Below are 17,905 nucleotides of genomic sequence, written 5' to 3'. Positions count from 1 at the left end.
AGGCGGGAAAAGGGAGCCGAGCCCGATCATAGAGAGAGCGCCCCAACTCCTAGAGTATCTACATAATATAGGGAGACGGGAAAAGAGGGCGGGGGGAAATCCCCCTTTTCCCCGCCCGGCGGCCATCTTGGGGTGGGAATGGCGGACTTTTGTCTCCTGTGCGCCGGGCGGATGACGCTCTTCCATTGTGTGCTTTAGGGTCCGAGGCCTTTTCTTCTAGCGCTGGAGGAAGGCAGAGGAGGAGGTGGAGGAAGGGGGCGGTGGCGAGGGGACTATGAGCGGAAGGCTCCCTCTTCTTCACTGCCATCAGGTTTTTGCAGCAGCGGCAAACGTTGAGAGTTCCCTCAATCCACACTACGTTAAGTGACCATCGCACCCTTCCATTGTTCCTCCTATGCATTTTCAGCTAACAGGAATTGTTTTTGCCACCTCCCCACAGTCTGGCTTTTAAATATTATGACCGAATTGCCCTCACCCCATTCCTTCCCCCGTCCTTGTTTGGCGAGCCTCGCTTCCTCATAAACGTAAGTATACTTAGGATTTCAGCGGTAAACACAGGGCATCTCAGCAGAGGATTAGGGTACTTCTCACCGCCATCAAATAAAAACTTTAAATTGTTTCACGCGGAGTTGACGTGCAAGAATACGATACACGGATGTGGAAATGCCGTTCAGCTTTTTGGGTAAACACATAAGAGCGGACCACTGAACAGTTAGGAACTATTAGGCGTAAGCAACTCTTAACGCTTTCTTAAATACAGCCTGCGTTTATGAAGGCATGATCCATTCCAGCGAGTGTTGGCTGCCCGATTAAACTATGCTGCCCGATTAAACTATGTCAATAGATTTTTATTAATTTGCACTACATGAACTGTGTGCCCACCCATAAACAAGTCCAAATCAGGCAATAGCCCACCACCTCATTAAATTTGTTTTTCAAGGAACAACAAACTTAATCCCTATGGTATTTAAAATACTGTAATCCTAACAAACAAAATGCAGTTCTTGCAACTACTAAAACTTAGTGTAGCATAGTGGTGTTCTATAGATGTTTAGCTGTAACTTTAAAATGTACCTGGAAAGGGCAGTAACTCTTTGCTAAGTATGCACATGTGCAGCATGTATTAAAACAATTGTTAAGTACCGTATATTCCCTATTAATTCTGTAGTGTGGGGCTTTCCTCCATTGCCCTTCAGCATATTGCTAAACAGAACCAAAATGGAGTTAAGGGTTAAGAATCTCAAAAAAGCTGGTACTATTCTGAAATGAGAAACTAGTCTTTTATAAAATGAATATCAGTTTAAGCAAAGGTTTTACTATACATACACAACAGTCCCCATTAAATGGGATGCAGGGAACTGATGTATTTGTATATAAAGTTTATTTTTATATATATATATATATATATATATATATATATATATATATATATATATAAATAAATAAAATAGCCTCGATGCAATTGAGCATTAATGTTCTAGGCAGGGTATAATTTCAACTAGCTATGAATACAAAACAGAATGCACACAAGTATCTGGAAATAAGTTGAAAACTTGTTCTTAAAAATATAATTAACACAACCTTCTATGACTATCTGAATTTTATACAGAAAAGTTATTTTTCCTCATTACTTTAAATTGGGAATGGCTAACTATGACTACTAGTCATGTTGGCTCTGGTTAGATAAAGAGCTGGGAGTTCAAAATCGGGAAGGTTACTATTCCCACACCCCCTTCCAGTCATATTTTCTACACCAATGAATCACCGTATCCATCATCACCGCATGCCTTAACTTAGCCAATGCCAAGTTTTCCCAACTGAAATTTTCACCCAGTATTTAGTATCATAATAGGTATTTATGGAGATTAGTTTGATCTTGACAATTCGTTGCACATAATTAGTGACAGATCACAATGTCTAGCAAGTATCTACACTTCTTGTATGCAAAGCTTTCCCCCTTTTGGTTTTGTTAAATGTTTTTCCTTAAATAGAAATGCAATGATCAAAGATACTTCTGTAATTTTGGTACTGTTTCAGATTGATGCGTTCCTACTCTCACCTCCAGCATTAGGAAGCTGTGGTGCTGAAGTGAAAGTGTGCCAAAAACCATGAAGACACAGATTCTTTCATATCCGAAGCTGATAACTGGTGGGGAGAGAGAAACCTGTATGCTTGGGTGGTGGCACTGGTACAATGTCTATGAATCGCTTGAGGTTAATGCCCACCAAACATAGAAGATAAAGATCCCCTTCACCCCACCACAATATTACAATATGTACTCTGCCTTCCGATCTCACAAGACCTGGAAATGACTACAGTATATTATAACCCACTATATCAGCAGTAGTGAAAAAAGACCATAATAAATGCCACCAAACAGATGTACTTGAAATAAGAATTCAATAGGGAATTGCAAGTTGAAAGACTAAATCTTTACTTGGCATGTTGGAGTCACTGAGTTTTCACAGCAACTTATTTTACAGTAAAAATACTGAGGTGGGACCAGCACTGAACTTTGGAATCAAGTGTTAAATACAAAAACGACTTTAACAAGAAATTTACTCCCTCTCATGACCACTGGAGACCACCATCCTCTCCTTGCGAAAGCAGTCACACCGGTTGGCTTTAGCACAGACGAAGAAGAGTCAGCACACAGGAGATGGGGAATATACAGTTTACAAGCCCATACAGAGGCAGAGTGGAGAGAGACCTGAGAGAACAGAATCCCTCCCCTTAGGAAGGGCAATCAGCACCAACTCTTTTGCTAGGGGCCTGCAGCCAGACACCTGCTCCTCTACCTGTCTTGGCTTCTGCAGCCCCAAGACTAGGTTCCAGCTGCAACAGGAAGCAGACATTTACAGCTCTAGACACATTTCTATTTTATTACTGCCAAGGTGAAAAAGCCATCTTGGCCCAACAGGCAACCAGTAAAATTTTTCCCAAAAATAACTCGGTACAAAACAGATCTGTCTCAGAATTTAAAAAAAAGAGAGAGAAAGAAAACTTTACATGAGTTTGAAACCTATTCCAGAACATAAAAGTAAAACAAATTCCATTCTTGATATTAGTAGCCGCTGCCGCCATCCACCCTTCTTCTCCCACTGGGGAACATGGAATGAGATGTCTGCAGTCCTTCCCATGCACAAGATGCGCCAACAGCTTTAACTGGTGTCCATCTAAGAGAAATAAAACAGTTTTAGTTGGCTGCCACCAGCTAAGTACCAAGACAAGAAATCCAGATAGTCAAGGGCACTTCCCCAAGCAGCACAGTACAACCAGAACCTGTGCAGTACTGTTTAACCGTAACAAAATGCTTTTAAATAGCTTTTCGCTGCATCATTAATTTCTGTGCATGTAGGCAAAGTTATTTAGCCAAGAACATACATCTTTATACCTCAGCGCTGAGGAAAATAATTCTCTAATTTTCACTAACAGCAGAAAGTGAATAGAATTCACAACAGCCTTTCCCAACTGGTACCCTCCAGATGTTTTGGACTACAACTACCAGCAGCCCCAACCAGCACGGCCAACAATCAAGGAGGATGAGACACTTAGTCCAGCAACATGTGAAGTGCAGCAGTTTGGGGAAGGCTGCAAACATGGCATGTACATAAATCTCCACTCAAAACTGCAAGCAGTTACAGAATACTAGAGAAGGCTTAAAATCTGCATCCAAGTTGTATTTTGTACTCAGGAAACAGATGGCAGAATCACAATTAGCTGGCCTCTTCTATTAACTAACATGTACTTTACAGTCCTGCATATTTAAATTTAGGTTTGGTTCTTGGATTTCAGTTCCAAGTAATGACTCATGATGGTAGCAGGAGGATGGCATGCAGCAAAGTCTACCCAGATTGACTTCTTTACAGGGCAGAAGTGTTAATAAAGAACACCCATCCATCGCTGAGTTGAACCAGAGTAGCTGTGAAAATAGGATTGTGCAGCATGACTATGAAACATGCCTAGAGCATGACAGCTGATATAGCACAGCAGAACGTGATACACTCCACAACCACAGGCTGTGTCCTATCAAAGATACCAAATCTAGTGAGTCACCAAATTCACCAGACTGAGTAGCACTCCACAAGAATCATAGTTTGCTACACTGTAGGAACTGACTCCACAGTTACGCAGCTAATTCTTGCGCACACAGGAGGGAACACATGGAAATCACTTGGAAACTAAACAAAAAAACTACAGACTGCTCTGCTTTAGTGCTGTGCTATCTCCAAATGTCTTACTTTATGTGAAGTTGCATTTTTTTCTCACAGATGACTAATGCATGTATGCCAGGCTCTGGCATCAGGCTCACCTCCCTCTCCCCACTGCCATCCACCATCCCTCAACTATTACTTACCCTGGCATTGTAAGCATCCAACTGTGCATCCAATTCTTCTGCAGAGAGCTGCTGTTTGGAACTCCTACCAGCACCTCTACCTCTGCCCCTGTTGCCACGGCTGCCTCGTCTGCTGCCACCGCCAAAGCCACCCGAACCACCACGGTTTCTGGTCATGCCTCCTCTATTTACACTAAAAGCAAGAGATAAGACTGAATTACAGCAACCTACAAATAGAAACTGCATTACAGTAACCCACTGAAATACATTTCAATCTACACCCTTCACAAAGAACTTCGTAGAGAAGCAGAGTATGGTAATGTTAACATAACTACAATTTAAAAATCATGCTCCATGTTGTAAAATGACAGTGGGAAGTCCATCTGTTATTTAATCTCTGGGAATCAAAAGTACAAATGAACAGGGTCTGCACTAAAATTGGAGACATCCATATAGTTTATTAATCAATGTGAAACATCAAAAGACAAATCTCCTACCTCTGTATTGGTCTCCTCTGTGTATCTATCTGTGATGTAACCAGCTGGATGTTCATGGGACGTCCTAGGAAAAATAAAAAGAACAAGTGTTTACGGCAACCTTGTAAGCAAGTTCATAAAAATTGCTGATCTGCAAAAAATATATCGGTCTGCTGACCCGAGAGTGAGGCAGGATAGAATTTTTCATCCTTCCTTCACCTGCCTACTCACTTACCAGCATAAAATTCCATGCACTTGGTCAGCATGTTACTGTCGCGTATGTGTATGAGCAGAGTTCTCATTCATACCTTCTCCCACCCACTGAGTAAATAGCTAGGTGAACATAAAATACATACCATCCAGGGGAACTCCGTTGTACTGTTTCATAGCCTTCAGTGCATCTGCCTTTCTCTCAAAATGGACATCTGCTGTACCTAGACTACGCCCAGAACGGTCATAGTGCACTGCTGCCTTCTTCAATGTCCCAAATTCTGCAAAAAGCTCCTAGAAAGCGAGAAAGCAATATCTCACATATGCTAGGACACAGTAAGAGATTCTTGCAAAATATTAATAATAGATGGGCCAAAGAATAGAACAGCAGACCTTTCTGTTCTCCATGACATTTTGCTTTTTATTGTAGCCTCATCGGAAGCAGTAACAAAGTCTAAACTGCATTTAATTCCTTATTTTATAATTACATTTATATTCCACCTTTCCACTGAGGACAAAGGGAGCACGTGTATTTCTCTTCCTCCCCGTTTTATCATCACACATCAACTTATGAGGTAGGTTAGGCTGAGACAATGACTGGTCCAAAGTCATCCAGTGTGCTTTGTAGCAGAGTGGGAACCTGGTCCCCCAGGTCCTTGCCCAACACCCAGGTCCTTGCCCAAGCACTACACCTACACTGGCCATATCTGTGCACTACGCCTCAGCTAATACATTAGGATATCCTTAGTTCAAATATATAACATTAAAGTTTCCTATACTTATATCTCCAAATTTCCTATAAAGAAAAAAAAAGTTTTGCACCAGTACCTCAGATAGGATGCGAAGGAAATTTGAAAGACAGTATACAGACCTGGATAATATGGCTAGAACAAATGCCATGAAATAAGCTTTTTAAAAGGCTCATTGGATTGAGGTCTCCTGTCAATCAAGAATTTCAAGAGGCACCTTTCTCTTCTTAAGACAGTGTCCACATGACTTCAATTTCATAAATGCTTTTATATGTACTCAAAACAGGAGCACCAGAATATGCTAACTGAAGCTGCATGCCATCCCAAACTATTGGGGGGGCGGTTTAAGGGCAATTACTTATTGTCCCGTAACTGCTCTTTTCTGGAAACTTACTGTTGAAAAAGGGTGGGGAAATGTAGTAATGGGTCAGGAAAAAGTTAACACATTACACAAGGGAAATCTAGAACAGCAATAGGAAACTGCAACGTGAGGAAAATAAACGACCAGCTACAACTATCCACTCCTCTTGGCTCCCTCTTATTAAAGACAAGGAAAAAGTACCTGTATATCTGCATCCGATACTCCAAAATCCAGATTAGAGACGAGCAGCTTCCCGCCTGTCTCGACACCAGCCCCAGCACCGAAGCCACTCTCGAAGAGATCGTGTTGCCACTTTTCAGGGAGTTGCTTTGGCTGCGACGAGAGAGAAAACCCGATCAGTACAACGTAGCGTCCCACATAAACGGCGGCCCCATTGTTCTGCATTTCTACTCAACCCGGAGGCGGAGCGGGGGAAACCCCTTCATTTCCTCGCCCCGCTTGCCGTCAACAAGCGCTCCGAACTGGGCCTAGGCGCGCCGGGACCCAGAAGCAACTCCTCCCGCCCAACCCTCTTATCTCCGCGTGGGGGAGACCCCCCTCGACGCTCCCCGAAAGAGACAGAACAAGTCCCGAGTCGCCAGGTTCCCCAAGAAAGTTCACAAAACAAGCGGCCGGAGCCCAGTTCCACCCCGGGTAAAGGGGGGGCTCCGTCCGCGCCCGCTCGCCCAGGGACCTACCCGGCTGTAGGGCGCAGGCCTGTTCCTGCCGCCTCCCCGGGACAGGGCGCCTCTGTTCCGGACGGGACCGCCCCCGCCTGCCCGCCCAGCTCCGCCTCGCCCGGCTCCGCCGCCTCGACCCGCAGCTCCCCTTCCGCGGCCTCGGCCGCCGCCGGCTCGGCCGCCGCCGCCCCGCTGGCTCCGGTTCAGCTTGATAATGTCGTCCAGAGACATATCCATTTTGTCGCCCATGATGGCGGCTCCCTCCGGCTCCCGGGGCCTACACTTCCGGCCGCGCTACACCGGGGACCGGATGCGGATGAGGCGGGGAGGACGCGAAAGCCGAGCAAGACGAGGAGGAGGAGGAGGGTGGGGGCGGGGAGAGAGAGAAAGAGCGCGCACGTGCAGTCTCGGCTGGGCGAAAGAAAGAAGAGGTAGCAGCAGGCGCCGTTGTCGCGCGAGGCTTTATGGGAGCTGGGCCCGCAAGGAAACATGGGAAGTCCCGTCAAGGGGCGGGACTTCCGGTACAAGGGGAGGTGAGCTTGGGTGCGGCGGTTGGAGGTGCGACGGAGGGTTCCGTTGAGTTGGGTTTTTATCCTTGCTACCCCAGAGTCTGGCTGTTCTCGTCGTACCGCTCTACAGAGGGTTGGACTAGATGACCTTTGGGGTTGCCCTCCTATCAATGCTCCCTTACTGCGCATTACACCTGGAATTGGTTCCCAGGCCTTCTAAATACTCCTCTCTTCTGTGAGCTCGACCCCTTAGCCTGCACCCCCAACTGAACCGAAACTTGTGTATTTGCATTTGCTCGCATTCATACTTTGCTTCCATCTCTACTTTCTGGTCTTTCTGTCGTTTCCCTGACTGCTGAAAGTTAAGACGGTATTCTCTTTGGAGCGGCTACTTTTATATGTCTTGTTCCTCTCTCTCGCTTTAGAACCTCATAAAATGATACAGAAGTGACAGTGGTGCAATATTTTTATTTAGACTGTTATAAGAATTATGAGAATAAATCTTCATAAATGCACAAGGTAAACACACATATAGGGATGCGGGTGGCGCTGTGGGTAAAACCTCAGCGCCTAGGACTTGCCGATCGCATGGTCGGCGGTTTGAATCCCTGCGGTGGGGTGCGCTCCCGTCGTTCGGTCCCAGCGCCTGCCAACCTAGCAGTTCAAAAGCACCCCCGGGTGCAAGTAGATAAATAGGGACCGCTTACCAGCGGGAAGGTAAACGGCGTTCCGTGTGCTGCGCTGGCTCGCCAGATGCAGCTTGTCATGCTGGCCACGTGACCCGGAAGTGTCTGCGGACAGCGCTGGCTCCCGGCCTATAGAGTGAGATGAGCGCACAACCCTAGAGTCTGTCAAGACTGGCCCGTACGGGCAGGGGTACCTTTACCTTTAAACACACATATAAGTATATAAACCACATGTCTGAAATAGTACAGGAGAGCAATTCCTGAGGCCATCTTGACTCTTAATAACCCCAACTATTTCCTCTGCAGAAGGAAATAGATTGGAGAAGCGTTTGCCAGGAGTTCTTTTTGCTTACAAACCCTGTATTGACGGCACATTTGTGTATGAATAGGGTGGGCCTGTGAACTAGATGCAAAAACCAAAGTACTAACCATTTCAAAAGAATGGCAAGATTGCCCAGGTAATGCAATCAGTAAAACATCACATATCCTGGAGAGAAACCACACCCTCTAATTTCTGTGGTAGACAACCTCTTTCTGTGATGTGTGTTTGATGCTTTTAGAGTAGTCTTTGGCTAAGAGATTGGGCCATGTCTATTTAAAGGGATTTGCACACCTTTGTTCTGGGCCTCACCTCCTTGAAAGGAGAGCGGAACTGGTGCAACAGAAAAATAAAGATCTGCCAACCCCCATATTTTTCTACAACAGAACTAAAGACAATGCCACAAAACTATTTGCTACACAGATTGGATGTTAGGAGAATGGGAGAGGGGTCCAAAAATATATTCAGGGGCGAAAAATCCATATACGCCTCGTGTGTTTTTTTGTGGATGTGGAGTGTACTCCCAAAATCTCCTTTGCAAATGGGCTCCGTTGCCTAGCGTTTACTCCCCTGAGCCAGGTCACCTGTGGTCTGAAGCCGCTGGGATTTTGTTGAGCGAAGCGTTAAGTCTTAAAGGGTTTACAACTTGCACAAGAACGAAGACAAAGAAACATGGCAGCAATCCCATCAAGCGGCTCCCTTGTGGCAACCCAGAAGGTGTCTGGGTTCCACTTCCAGCAACAGCTCCTGTGGAAGTGCAGAGTATGGGGAGGTCATCCCTCACCATCCAGGTCTCCCCAAGTCTGACCCTGGGCACTGGTGGGCCAGCTTCTTCTTTGGAAAGACGACCCACCCAGTCATGACAACTGTGTCGGAATCCCCAGAGAACTCAGGCACTTTCCAGGTGGCGAACGGCATGATCACATGTGGCCTGGCTCAGGACGTGATGAGGAAGCGCCACGCCAGCGAGCCCAGCAAACCGAACTCGGGTCCCACCGCGTGAGGAGGCTGGCTCCCCCCTGGCCAGACGCTTCTGACTTGAACGCTAGGAGGCAGAGCCCATTTTCCACTCCCCTTCCCCGTAGAGTAGGGCAGGCTGCTTCGAGTATTCCTTAGACGTAGGTTTTTATAAAAGCAAGAAACGGCAACTAAAAAGAAAAAAAAGAAATCTTCTGTACCATCCTTTTCTACAACTTTTTCTTTTCTTTTTTTGGTGCAGCTACGTCTTCTAACCCCTCCCTCCCCACCCAACGAAGCCTTGTTTAACACTTCATTCTTGTTTTGTACTCGTCTGATGGAAACTAATAAATCCTGAGCAGCCTTTAATATATATATATATATATATATATATATATATATATATATATATATATTTATTTATTTATTTTCAGGGGCATATTTTATTGGCCTGTTAGTTGTAGTACGTAAGGTAAAGTGAGGTAAGTAAAGGAAAATGTAGTCCTTTTAACAGTGCTGGAGATGTTATGTTTTTCTCTTTGCCTTTCAAAGAACTCAGGTGCTCCATTTATTTATTTCTATTGTTTAATATCCTTAACTAATTAAGTTAAAATAACTTCGTTTCCTCTCCCCATTTTGTTTGTTAGCTTAATATCTAGCCTCAGAAAGAGTAATGGTGGACTCAAAAGCTCCCTTTCCCTATTTGATGTTTTAGAATGTACTAGTAAAGATACTACTGCTGCTTTTGGACAGACACGTTTACCTGCAAATTTTGTTTGCTAGAAAGCAGTGACAAAATATCAGAGCTAAATGTCTGCAGTCACCTGAACTGCTGCCCCCAAATCTTATGCCTAATAGACCTGTCTTGGTTTGGGACTTCACTATAGGAAAATGGCAAGTAACATTTATGTAGCCATCTGCACTGTTGTGCTCATATCTGTAATAGCTCAGCCTTTCCTATAGTGGAGTTTTAAGATAACAGTACAGCATAGAACTGATAAGGCGGGACACCTAAGAATTGTCCTAGCACTCTTGTGAACTGAGAAAGTGGCCAAATGTTCTTATCTTGCTGTTCCCTATCTGTAAATTTGACATACTCTCGAGTCTTCTTCATAGTGTGAGGTGTTGTTGTTGTTGTTTAGTCATTTAGTCGTGTCCCACTCTTCGTGACCCCGTGGACCAGAGCACGCCAGGCACTCCTGTCTTCCACTGCCTCCCGCAGTTTGGTCAAACTCATGCTGGTAGCTTCAAGAACAGTGTGAGAATAGTGTGAGGTAGTCAAGGTATTTGAGAGAAATTGTGCAAAACCTCTTAACATCTTTAGAGAAATGTGAAGAATGTACAGTTCTGAAGATCGCAGTCTTTTTAACTTGGAAGATCTGCAGAAACAGAAAATGTCTTATTCGACCTTTTACTTCTTCCCTCAGGTGCTATCTTAAGCTTTGTACGTAGTCTGGACACAATGAAAGTGAAAATCAAGAGCTGGCATGGTGTTGCCTCTTGGCTCTGGGTTGCCAATGATGAGAACTGTGGCATTTGCCGGATGGCCTTTAATGGCTGCTGCCCAGACTGTGAGTATCAGTTCACTGCGATTTTCCTTAACCTTTGTGCACCATCTTCTCCCAACTTTGCTCTAATGGAACCTATATTTTGCAGGTAAAGTGCCTGGAGATGACTGTCCCCTAGTGTGGGGCCAGTGTTCCCACTGCTTCCACATGCATTGCATTCTCAAATGGCTTAACTCCCAGCAAGTCCAGCAACACTGTCCAATGTGTCGACAGGAATGGAAGTTCAAAGAGTGACACTGGCAAGATTTCTTCCTCTCCCCAACACCTCTTTGGCTTTTGTGGACTGATTTCCCCCCCCCCCCCACTCCCTTCCCCAAGCTTGGCGAGCTTGCTACTTTATAATGCCACACTTACCTTCATCCTCCCCAGAGCTGCTGAAGAGAGAGGTGGATGTGGGAACACAGCTACTACATGTTACAATATCCTATGTTTTTTCCTCTGTTTGTGCTGTGATCACAAGGTCTCTACAATGTATGAAGTATAAAGCTATGCTGTTTGGAAGGTTAGAATTATCAGACAGGCAAATGTCATGAGAGATTTGTGCTATTTTACAACATCTGAACCACCTCGTTAATGTTTATGTCTGTGTCTTGGTGAATTGCCTTGGTAATGCGCATGAGGTGCTTGCAAATGAGGCCTGATTTCAGGGAGCTGCTTTGCTCAACTGCACGAAAGGTTAAGAAAGCTGTTCTAAATCTTCTTGTTAAACTTATACCCCAACTATTGTAGCCTCTTTAAAATTATTTGTAATTTATATTTAATTATTGTTTAACAATAAGAACAGCAAACATCACCAACTATTGCATTCTGAGGTGTGAAGCAGTTGACCTCTTTTCTGTTCCTTACAAGTAGCACTTATATATGAACAAGGATTCTTGGTTTCCTGTTGCTATGTAGCCCCACTGATATCAGTATAGTTTGGTCCAGAATCTAAGCTTTTGAGTGTAAATAGTGTTAGAGATTGGGGGTTGCTCTAGGCTTGTGTCCTCGTCTTACTACACATTTGGCCTGCAGTACGATAATATGTTTGTTCCCAAAAGGCTGTAATACCAGATCTTTCTGATTGCCAAGTGCTTGCCCACAGTGAGTTACCATTTGTACATGGGATGGTTCCAGTAAATTTTGTGAGTCATTCCTTTAATGTTCCTGCCTCCTTCTTTCATCCACATGGGGGTTCTTCAAGAGTGCAGTTTTCTTATCTGTGGCCAATGCAGTGAGGTGATCGGATGTGACCTGTGGGGAAGGGGGATGTCCTCATTCTTCTTAAAAGCTTAACTAAAATTACTTTTAATGGGAAAAATACTCTTGCACTAGCTTAGCTGTGTAGCCACACAGCCTACAGACCAGCTGTTTGTGATGCTTCATCCTGGCTGTTGGGTGCCCAGTCCTTTCTGCTGTGTATGCTACCCCCGCCTGCAATGTGTAATTGGCGCCCCTTTACGGCACCCAAATGAGAAGGTGGTGTTAGTAAACGGTTCCAATCTGTGACCTTTTGAACACAGAGCATGGTATTGCTAACAAAATGGTAAGCTTACTCTCCTAAAGGGAAAATTTCCAGAGGCAAAAAGGCTACCTCTCAGCGCCCCCAAAGCCCTCCCCAGCTTTGAGAGATGTGTCCTTTCAAAACAACCCCGCTCCAAAACAGTGATAGACTCAAAACAACTTTTTAAAAGGCCACAGAATTTCACTTCAGTTAACCTATGTTCTACCTCAGTGTTTCTAAAATACAATGAGGCCCCACTTTTACACCAAAAAAGTTTATTCTAGGGTGCAACAGGGTGAGAAGTGCCTGCCTGAAGTATAGCCTGCCCTTTGTGTTTTCTCATGAGTCACTGTGTTGTATCTGTTTTGCAGATACACCTGCAATTTATGCAGGGGTTATGTTCTGGGATCGCTCCTAAAGGCAAAGTCATATAGTCATAATGTGTTGGGTTCAGTGGCAGGTGGAACTGCCAGATATTTTTCCCCCTTTTTATTTTTCCCCCTTTTTATTTTTATTATTGCCAAGTGCGTAGACCTGAATGGAAACAAATTAAATGTGTGTAAGTTGTGGGCTTACTCTGCTAGATGAGGGCTAGCGCACAGCTGCAACTCATGCAGAGGCACAGTGGGCAACAGAAACCTCTGAGAATTCTCCCATATGTGAGGGAATGATCCAGCTACATCCAAATGCAGAGATGTTGCACAATTTCCTATCGCCAGCAGTGGCTGGAAGGAAGCAATGCAAGAGCAGAGATGCCAATGTCACCCTCCTGTTTATTATTTAGACTCTGGAATATCTTAATTTATTTCTCATTATATCAAATTTGGTGATTACCGTTCAACCTGTTTATATAGTTACTACAAAAGCAAGAGTTACAGGATTATTCTGTCTAAAATTCTTCACTTTGTTCTCGGTCCCCCAAGAGTTCTGCAATGGTGCTGGTTGACTCCTTAGCTCCAGCTACTGTGGCCAGTGGTCAGGGATGATCAGGGTTGTAGTCCAGTGATACCTGGAGGACTACATTCTGTTTACCTGTTTTAAAGTATTTCACACTTAATGCTTTGTTGCAGGAAAGCCTTGGTAACTTGAAATTTGCTCTTTGTCCAATATATCAACTGAGGTGCCAAGTATGGTTCATGCTGTCATTTCAATCTGCAGAAAGTGTTGGCGTTGTTACAAAGTATGTGTCTGAACCCAAATGCATGTCCAGCACTCACATGGATACACAACAGGTTTAGGGTCTTTTGCTAGAATTATGACATGTGTCTGTATGAATATGTGTTTTCTCCTAACCCCTTGCCCACAAAAAGTTCTTACACAAAAGACTTAAAGAAAACTCGGTTTATTGTTATATGAAATGAAAGTGACAGAAAATATATACCGTATTTTTCGCTCTATAAGACGCACCAGACCACAAGACGCACCTAGTTTTTGGAGGAGGAAAACAAGAAAAAAATTATTCTGAATCTCAGAAGCCAGAACAGCAAGAGGGATCGCTGTGCAGTGAAAGCAGCAATCCCCCTTGCTGTTCTGGCACACAAATTTCCCCTTACTTTTTAGGAAGGAAAAAGTGAGTCTTATAGAGCAAAAAATACGGTAGATCTTGCTTCAGACAGCAAAATTACAAATTAAGCAGGCAGCAAATTCTACAATACATACAAACCTTGATCTAAAGAGTGAAAGAATCCCCAACGTTTCTCAAAATCCTTTAGAAAGTGATTGTGACAGTTTTCCCACAGAACCCACACTAATAGTCAGGAAATGGAGGAGGAAGGATATGCCTGACCTTAAGGGAAAGTGAGTGTGGGTTCCTTGAGAGTACTAAGTTCCTTGTCTGAGCTTGGAGAGCTAACTAACCATTGAAGACCCAAGATTTTTGCACTAATTTTAGGCTATGCATTCTAATCGAGAAGGGGGAAAGGCTTTGAGATGAGCAATTCCTATACTTCCAATCCTTCTATTATTTCTTCCCAGATTTTCCTGCCTCTTTCTCATTTTGTTTATACTGCTTAATGTAACACTGGAAGAATATAATCCTAGTAAGCAATGACTAAACTAGTTACCCTTGTTTGCTTCCTGTCTTACAGTTAATCTTATCATTTTATCTGTGCCACACCCATTCTTTAGCAGGTGTTGATTAGATTTTACTGGGGTGGCTCTGTGGGTTAAACCGCAGTCCAATTAGAATTTAGATAGCACCATGGTTCTCACCTTTTCAAACCAATCTGTAAAAAAAAATTCTAAAAAGGGCACTTGTCCAAATTAGTCAATTTAACTATAAGGGATCATTCCTGCTAAATCAAGGCATATATACCTTCGTGTATCTGGTGTTTTTACGGATCCTGAAGCTTCTCCTTGGTAAAATGAGTTTTAACACATTTTAAAATGGGTAGGGAAGGTTGGTAGAGTGCAGAGTGCCAGGTGGGACAAGGAAATGTGGTCATAAATTGATCTAATCTAAATATTGGACTACACAATAGCCTGATATATTAGAAGACATAAAATGCATGAGAATCCTCCACTGGGGTGTAAAGCAATAAGACCCTATACATTAAACATAAAAACAATTACACACAAAAATTGGGTCACACACCCCCCTTTGTGGAAATAACATATACTGTCAGAGATAGTTCGATGTTTCTGCATAATATCACACAACATAAAACATAATAATTATATATCAATTGCATATCTTGAGGCCAATTCTTGCTGCTTTTACATATCTTTTCAAACCTAGGGCAGAGTCTTGAGGTCAAAAGAGAGAATGTCCTTGCAACTCAACTTTCCCCCCTTTGTCAGCCCCCCACCCCCTCTCAGTCTATGTCCTTTGGAAAGAGATTGCTGTGGCCACTTTGAAAACTCTGGTGTCTGTTGTTGTTGCAGGTAATAAATAGTCTTGTGGTCACGAGGAATTGGGCTGAGGGTTTTCCATCATTGGGTCTGCATTAACATCTGTAGAAGGGATATCCTGTAAGGGGCAGGGTTTTGGGGACTTAAAAACACAGAGAATATCCTTGCGTTTTCTTGGGAAGCTGCAAACAATAAAAAAATCTTAGAGTTAAGCATTTTATTCATTTCAATATTATTATCACCTTTTCATATAATTACTACAGTTATTTTCTCCTCAGTCTGTTTAATTTATTTCACTTAGTTTGGCTGTGGAAGAAACGAAGGGACAAAACTTTTGTTAATTTGGACACAATTGACAAGTTATTAAATATTTTCCTTATGCGGGTTTGAGTCTTTTTAGAGGTTCACGTATCCTGTTTGAAAGGGGAAATTATTTCATGTGAAAATCTCTGTCAGGAAATGCTGTTCCTAAAATGCATAGGTATATACACACAAAACAAAACCTATTCTAAAATTCATTAAAACCCTTTTTTCTTTTTATAAGTAAAAACTACTCAAGAGACAAACTTATAGTAGGACTACTCTGATATTTATACTTGTGGAAAGAATTTGGCATGTTAGATTTGGAACTTGGCAACCTCTTGACTTTTGATGGTCCAGTACTTAACCCCTTTTGTTTTTCCTTAAGTAGCCCCTGGAGCAAAGGGTGATTTCCCTCAGTGGTTCCAAGTTTACATAAATAAATTTGAATAAATTTCTCCTTGCAGTCAGCTGTCTCTCCAAACCTCCTTTCCCCCCCTCTCTCTCCCCCCGCCTCTCTTTTAAGCTGGCATAGCCTCTGTGCATGTGCAGAGTTCATGTTTCAGCAAATCTTTTATACCATTAAAAGTGTTGCATCTTTGGGCTAATTACCATTTGAATAAAGGAAGGGAAGGGTAAGGAATACATTTTAAAATAGGGTTAGATTTAAAACAAAAAGAGAAACCCAGCAATTCAAGTTTTCACCAATGCCAGCAATAGAAGTTGGTCAAATTAAATTTGTTAACTCAGTTCTAAGGAATCATGTTTCCTGCAGCCCAGGCAAAGGGAATTGGAAGTATCTGCCTCCTTTATGTACAGGAAATTAGGGTGCAGGGCTATCATTTTGTGTGCCCCCCCCAGTCATTCATGGAACAATCACTCACTCCCTTATGTATGGGTAAAAATGGCCAGAGTGTCAGATTTCCTAATATCTTTAACATTCTCAGTCATTTCAGCCTTACCATTTGCAGACAAATTTTTCTGCCCTTTATTTACAGGGGCGGTCAAGGCTCATTCTACTTTATTATGAATTTGTATGTGCTTAAACTCTGAATAGACTTTGAAGTCTGATTTTAAATACTAGACAAAATGGTAAAAACTGTTAGAGAATAACTCAAATGCTTGTTATCACCAGCTCTGCTTCAAAACATCATGGCTTTCACCTCTCACCCTTTAAAACTCTCTACTGTATTCTAAACTATGAAAACCAATCTTTCCATCTTTCTGTACCAAAAAGCAAAGCTGGGCTGAATTTCAACCCATCATCTTACACCAGAACTTAAGAATTACCCTCCAGTGCTTGCAGACACATTGCACATAGCCATAAATTGGGATTTGGAAGGGACCCTGGGGTCACCTAGTCCAACCCTTTAAAATACAGGGTTCATAGCAATATTTGCACTACAGCAACCTTCCTGCCTCTTACAATCTGAATTCAGAGTTCCTACTGAATGCTTGAGGTCAATTTGTTCAGGACTTTTTTCTGTGGGGTTTCAGACATGTGGTTTATGTACGTGTTTGCTTGGTATTTTGAACATTTATTACATATCTAAGACCTTAAAATATTTCTCTGCAAGGTCAAAGTGGGAAACATCCCCATTGTCTCTTTCCTCACAAATCCTGTCTTAAGGGCACATTTAAGATATGAATAGGGTGTGAGCCTGTGACTTGGCTCAGGAACTAAGTATTTATCATTACAAAAGACTGGCAAGGCTCCCCAGGGTATCCAATCAAGTAAGCATTAACAGGTAACCTGCCAGACAGGAGATAAACAACGCACTCAGATTTATTTTGATTGAGGTATGATGTGTCTGGGGGGTGGTCTTGAGCTACGCCCTTTCTGTGATGTATGTATGATGTTTCTGGGGGTGGTCTTGAACTCCAGGGCGGGCAATTTAAAATGTCTATATAAGGGCGGACACACCTGGGTTCTGGGTTCTCCTCCTCCTGCGTGTGAAGGGGGCACCTGTTGCAACAGTTCAATAAAGATCCGGCTTACTAGCTGCTTTGCTTCTCAATAGTCTCTGGTTGGCCTCTGATATTTTTCTCTGACCGATGGAGAACCTGCAAAGGACTCTGCATGGGCTCTTGTGTATTCCATAAGGGAATAAGGGCAGATTTCCATTTATTACAGTAAACAGTTCCACCAATGGGGCACTGCCACAGAGTAGGCTCTGCCTTGCTGCTGCCCCATGGGCCATATCTATTTGTGGTATCTGTTAGGATATAGTTCCATTCCACCTTAAAAGGGAACAGGCATGACTGTTGTGTGTCACATGCCTGTTTACTTCCAGCGCTTGCTGGTAACTTCCATTTGTATATAGCTGTTGTATTGCTGCTGTTTTGCTGGACACGAAGGGAAGCAGACATGTTTTTTCCTTTGTTCCTGCTTCTGAATAAAATGCTGTAATATGCTGCTTA

The 17,905-nt window shown here is 43.3% G+C and overlaps 2 protein-coding genes and 2 long non-coding RNA genes across 8 annotated transcripts in view; 3 read left to right on the top strand and 1 right to left on the bottom strand.

Annotated features, from left to right (window-relative positions):
* LOC308582081 overlaps positions 1 to 17,905 on the top strand; it is a 46,366-nt gene extending 28,461 nt beyond the window's left edge. Inside the window, exon 2 of the long non-coding RNA XR_014005480.1 lies at positions 17,715 to 17,905. This is a non-coding gene — a long non-coding RNA (uncharacterized lncRNA). The remainder of the gene's footprint in view (positions 1 to 17,714) is intronic.
* Positions 2 to 2,994, top strand: LOC308582074. The gene is made up of 2 exons (XR_014005470.1): positions 2 to 524; positions 2,038 to 2,994. It is a non-coding gene; the product is annotated as an uncharacterized lncRNA (long non-coding RNA).
* On the bottom strand, positions 2,411 to 7,061 carry ALYREF (Aly/REF export factor; the record flags this gene model as incomplete). Of its 2 annotated transcripts, XM_081184878.1 has the most annotated exons (6): positions 2,411 to 3,176; positions 4,358 to 4,529; positions 4,834 to 4,897; positions 5,169 to 5,316; positions 6,334 to 6,465; positions 6,831 to 7,061. In XM_081184878.1, 6 exons carry the CDS (start codon positions 7,059 to 7,061, stop codon positions 3,162 to 3,164), a joined length of 762 nt encoding a protein of 253 aa, XP_081041004.1. In that variant the 3' UTR covers positions 2,411 to 3,161. The 2 variants fall into 2 exon arrangements, with proteins under 2 accessions (XP_081041004.1, XP_081041005.1); XM_081184879.1 differs by having other exon boundaries at positions 3,122 to 4,529.
* On the top strand, positions 7,027 to 11,992 carry ANAPC11 (anaphase promoting complex subunit 11; the record flags this gene model as incomplete). Of its 4 annotated transcripts, none has more annotated exons than XM_081184894.1 (3): positions 7,027 to 7,345; positions 10,711 to 10,854; positions 10,940 to 11,992. In XM_081184894.1, 3 exons carry the CDS (start codon positions 7,027 to 7,029, stop codon positions 11,083 to 11,085), a joined length of 609 nt encoding a protein of 202 aa, XP_081041020.1. In that variant the 3' UTR covers positions 11,086 to 11,992. The 4 variants fall into 4 exon arrangements, with proteins under 4 accessions (XP_081041020.1, XP_081041021.1, XP_081041023.1 ...); XM_081184895.1 differs by having other exon boundaries at positions 7,262 to 7,370; XM_081184897.1 differs by lacking the exon at positions 7,027 to 7,345 and adding an exon at positions 7,377 to 7,556.

Source organism: Podarcis bocagei (assembly GCF_964188305.1).
Source record: "Podarcis bocagei genome assembly, chromosome: 2".
In the NCBI taxonomy this organism is placed as follows: domain Eukaryota; kingdom Metazoa; phylum Chordata; class Lepidosauria; order Squamata; family Lacertidae; genus Podarcis; species Podarcis bocagei.
Note: the sequence above shows the minus strand (reverse complement) of the source record. Positions and strands in the feature narration are given on the sequence as shown.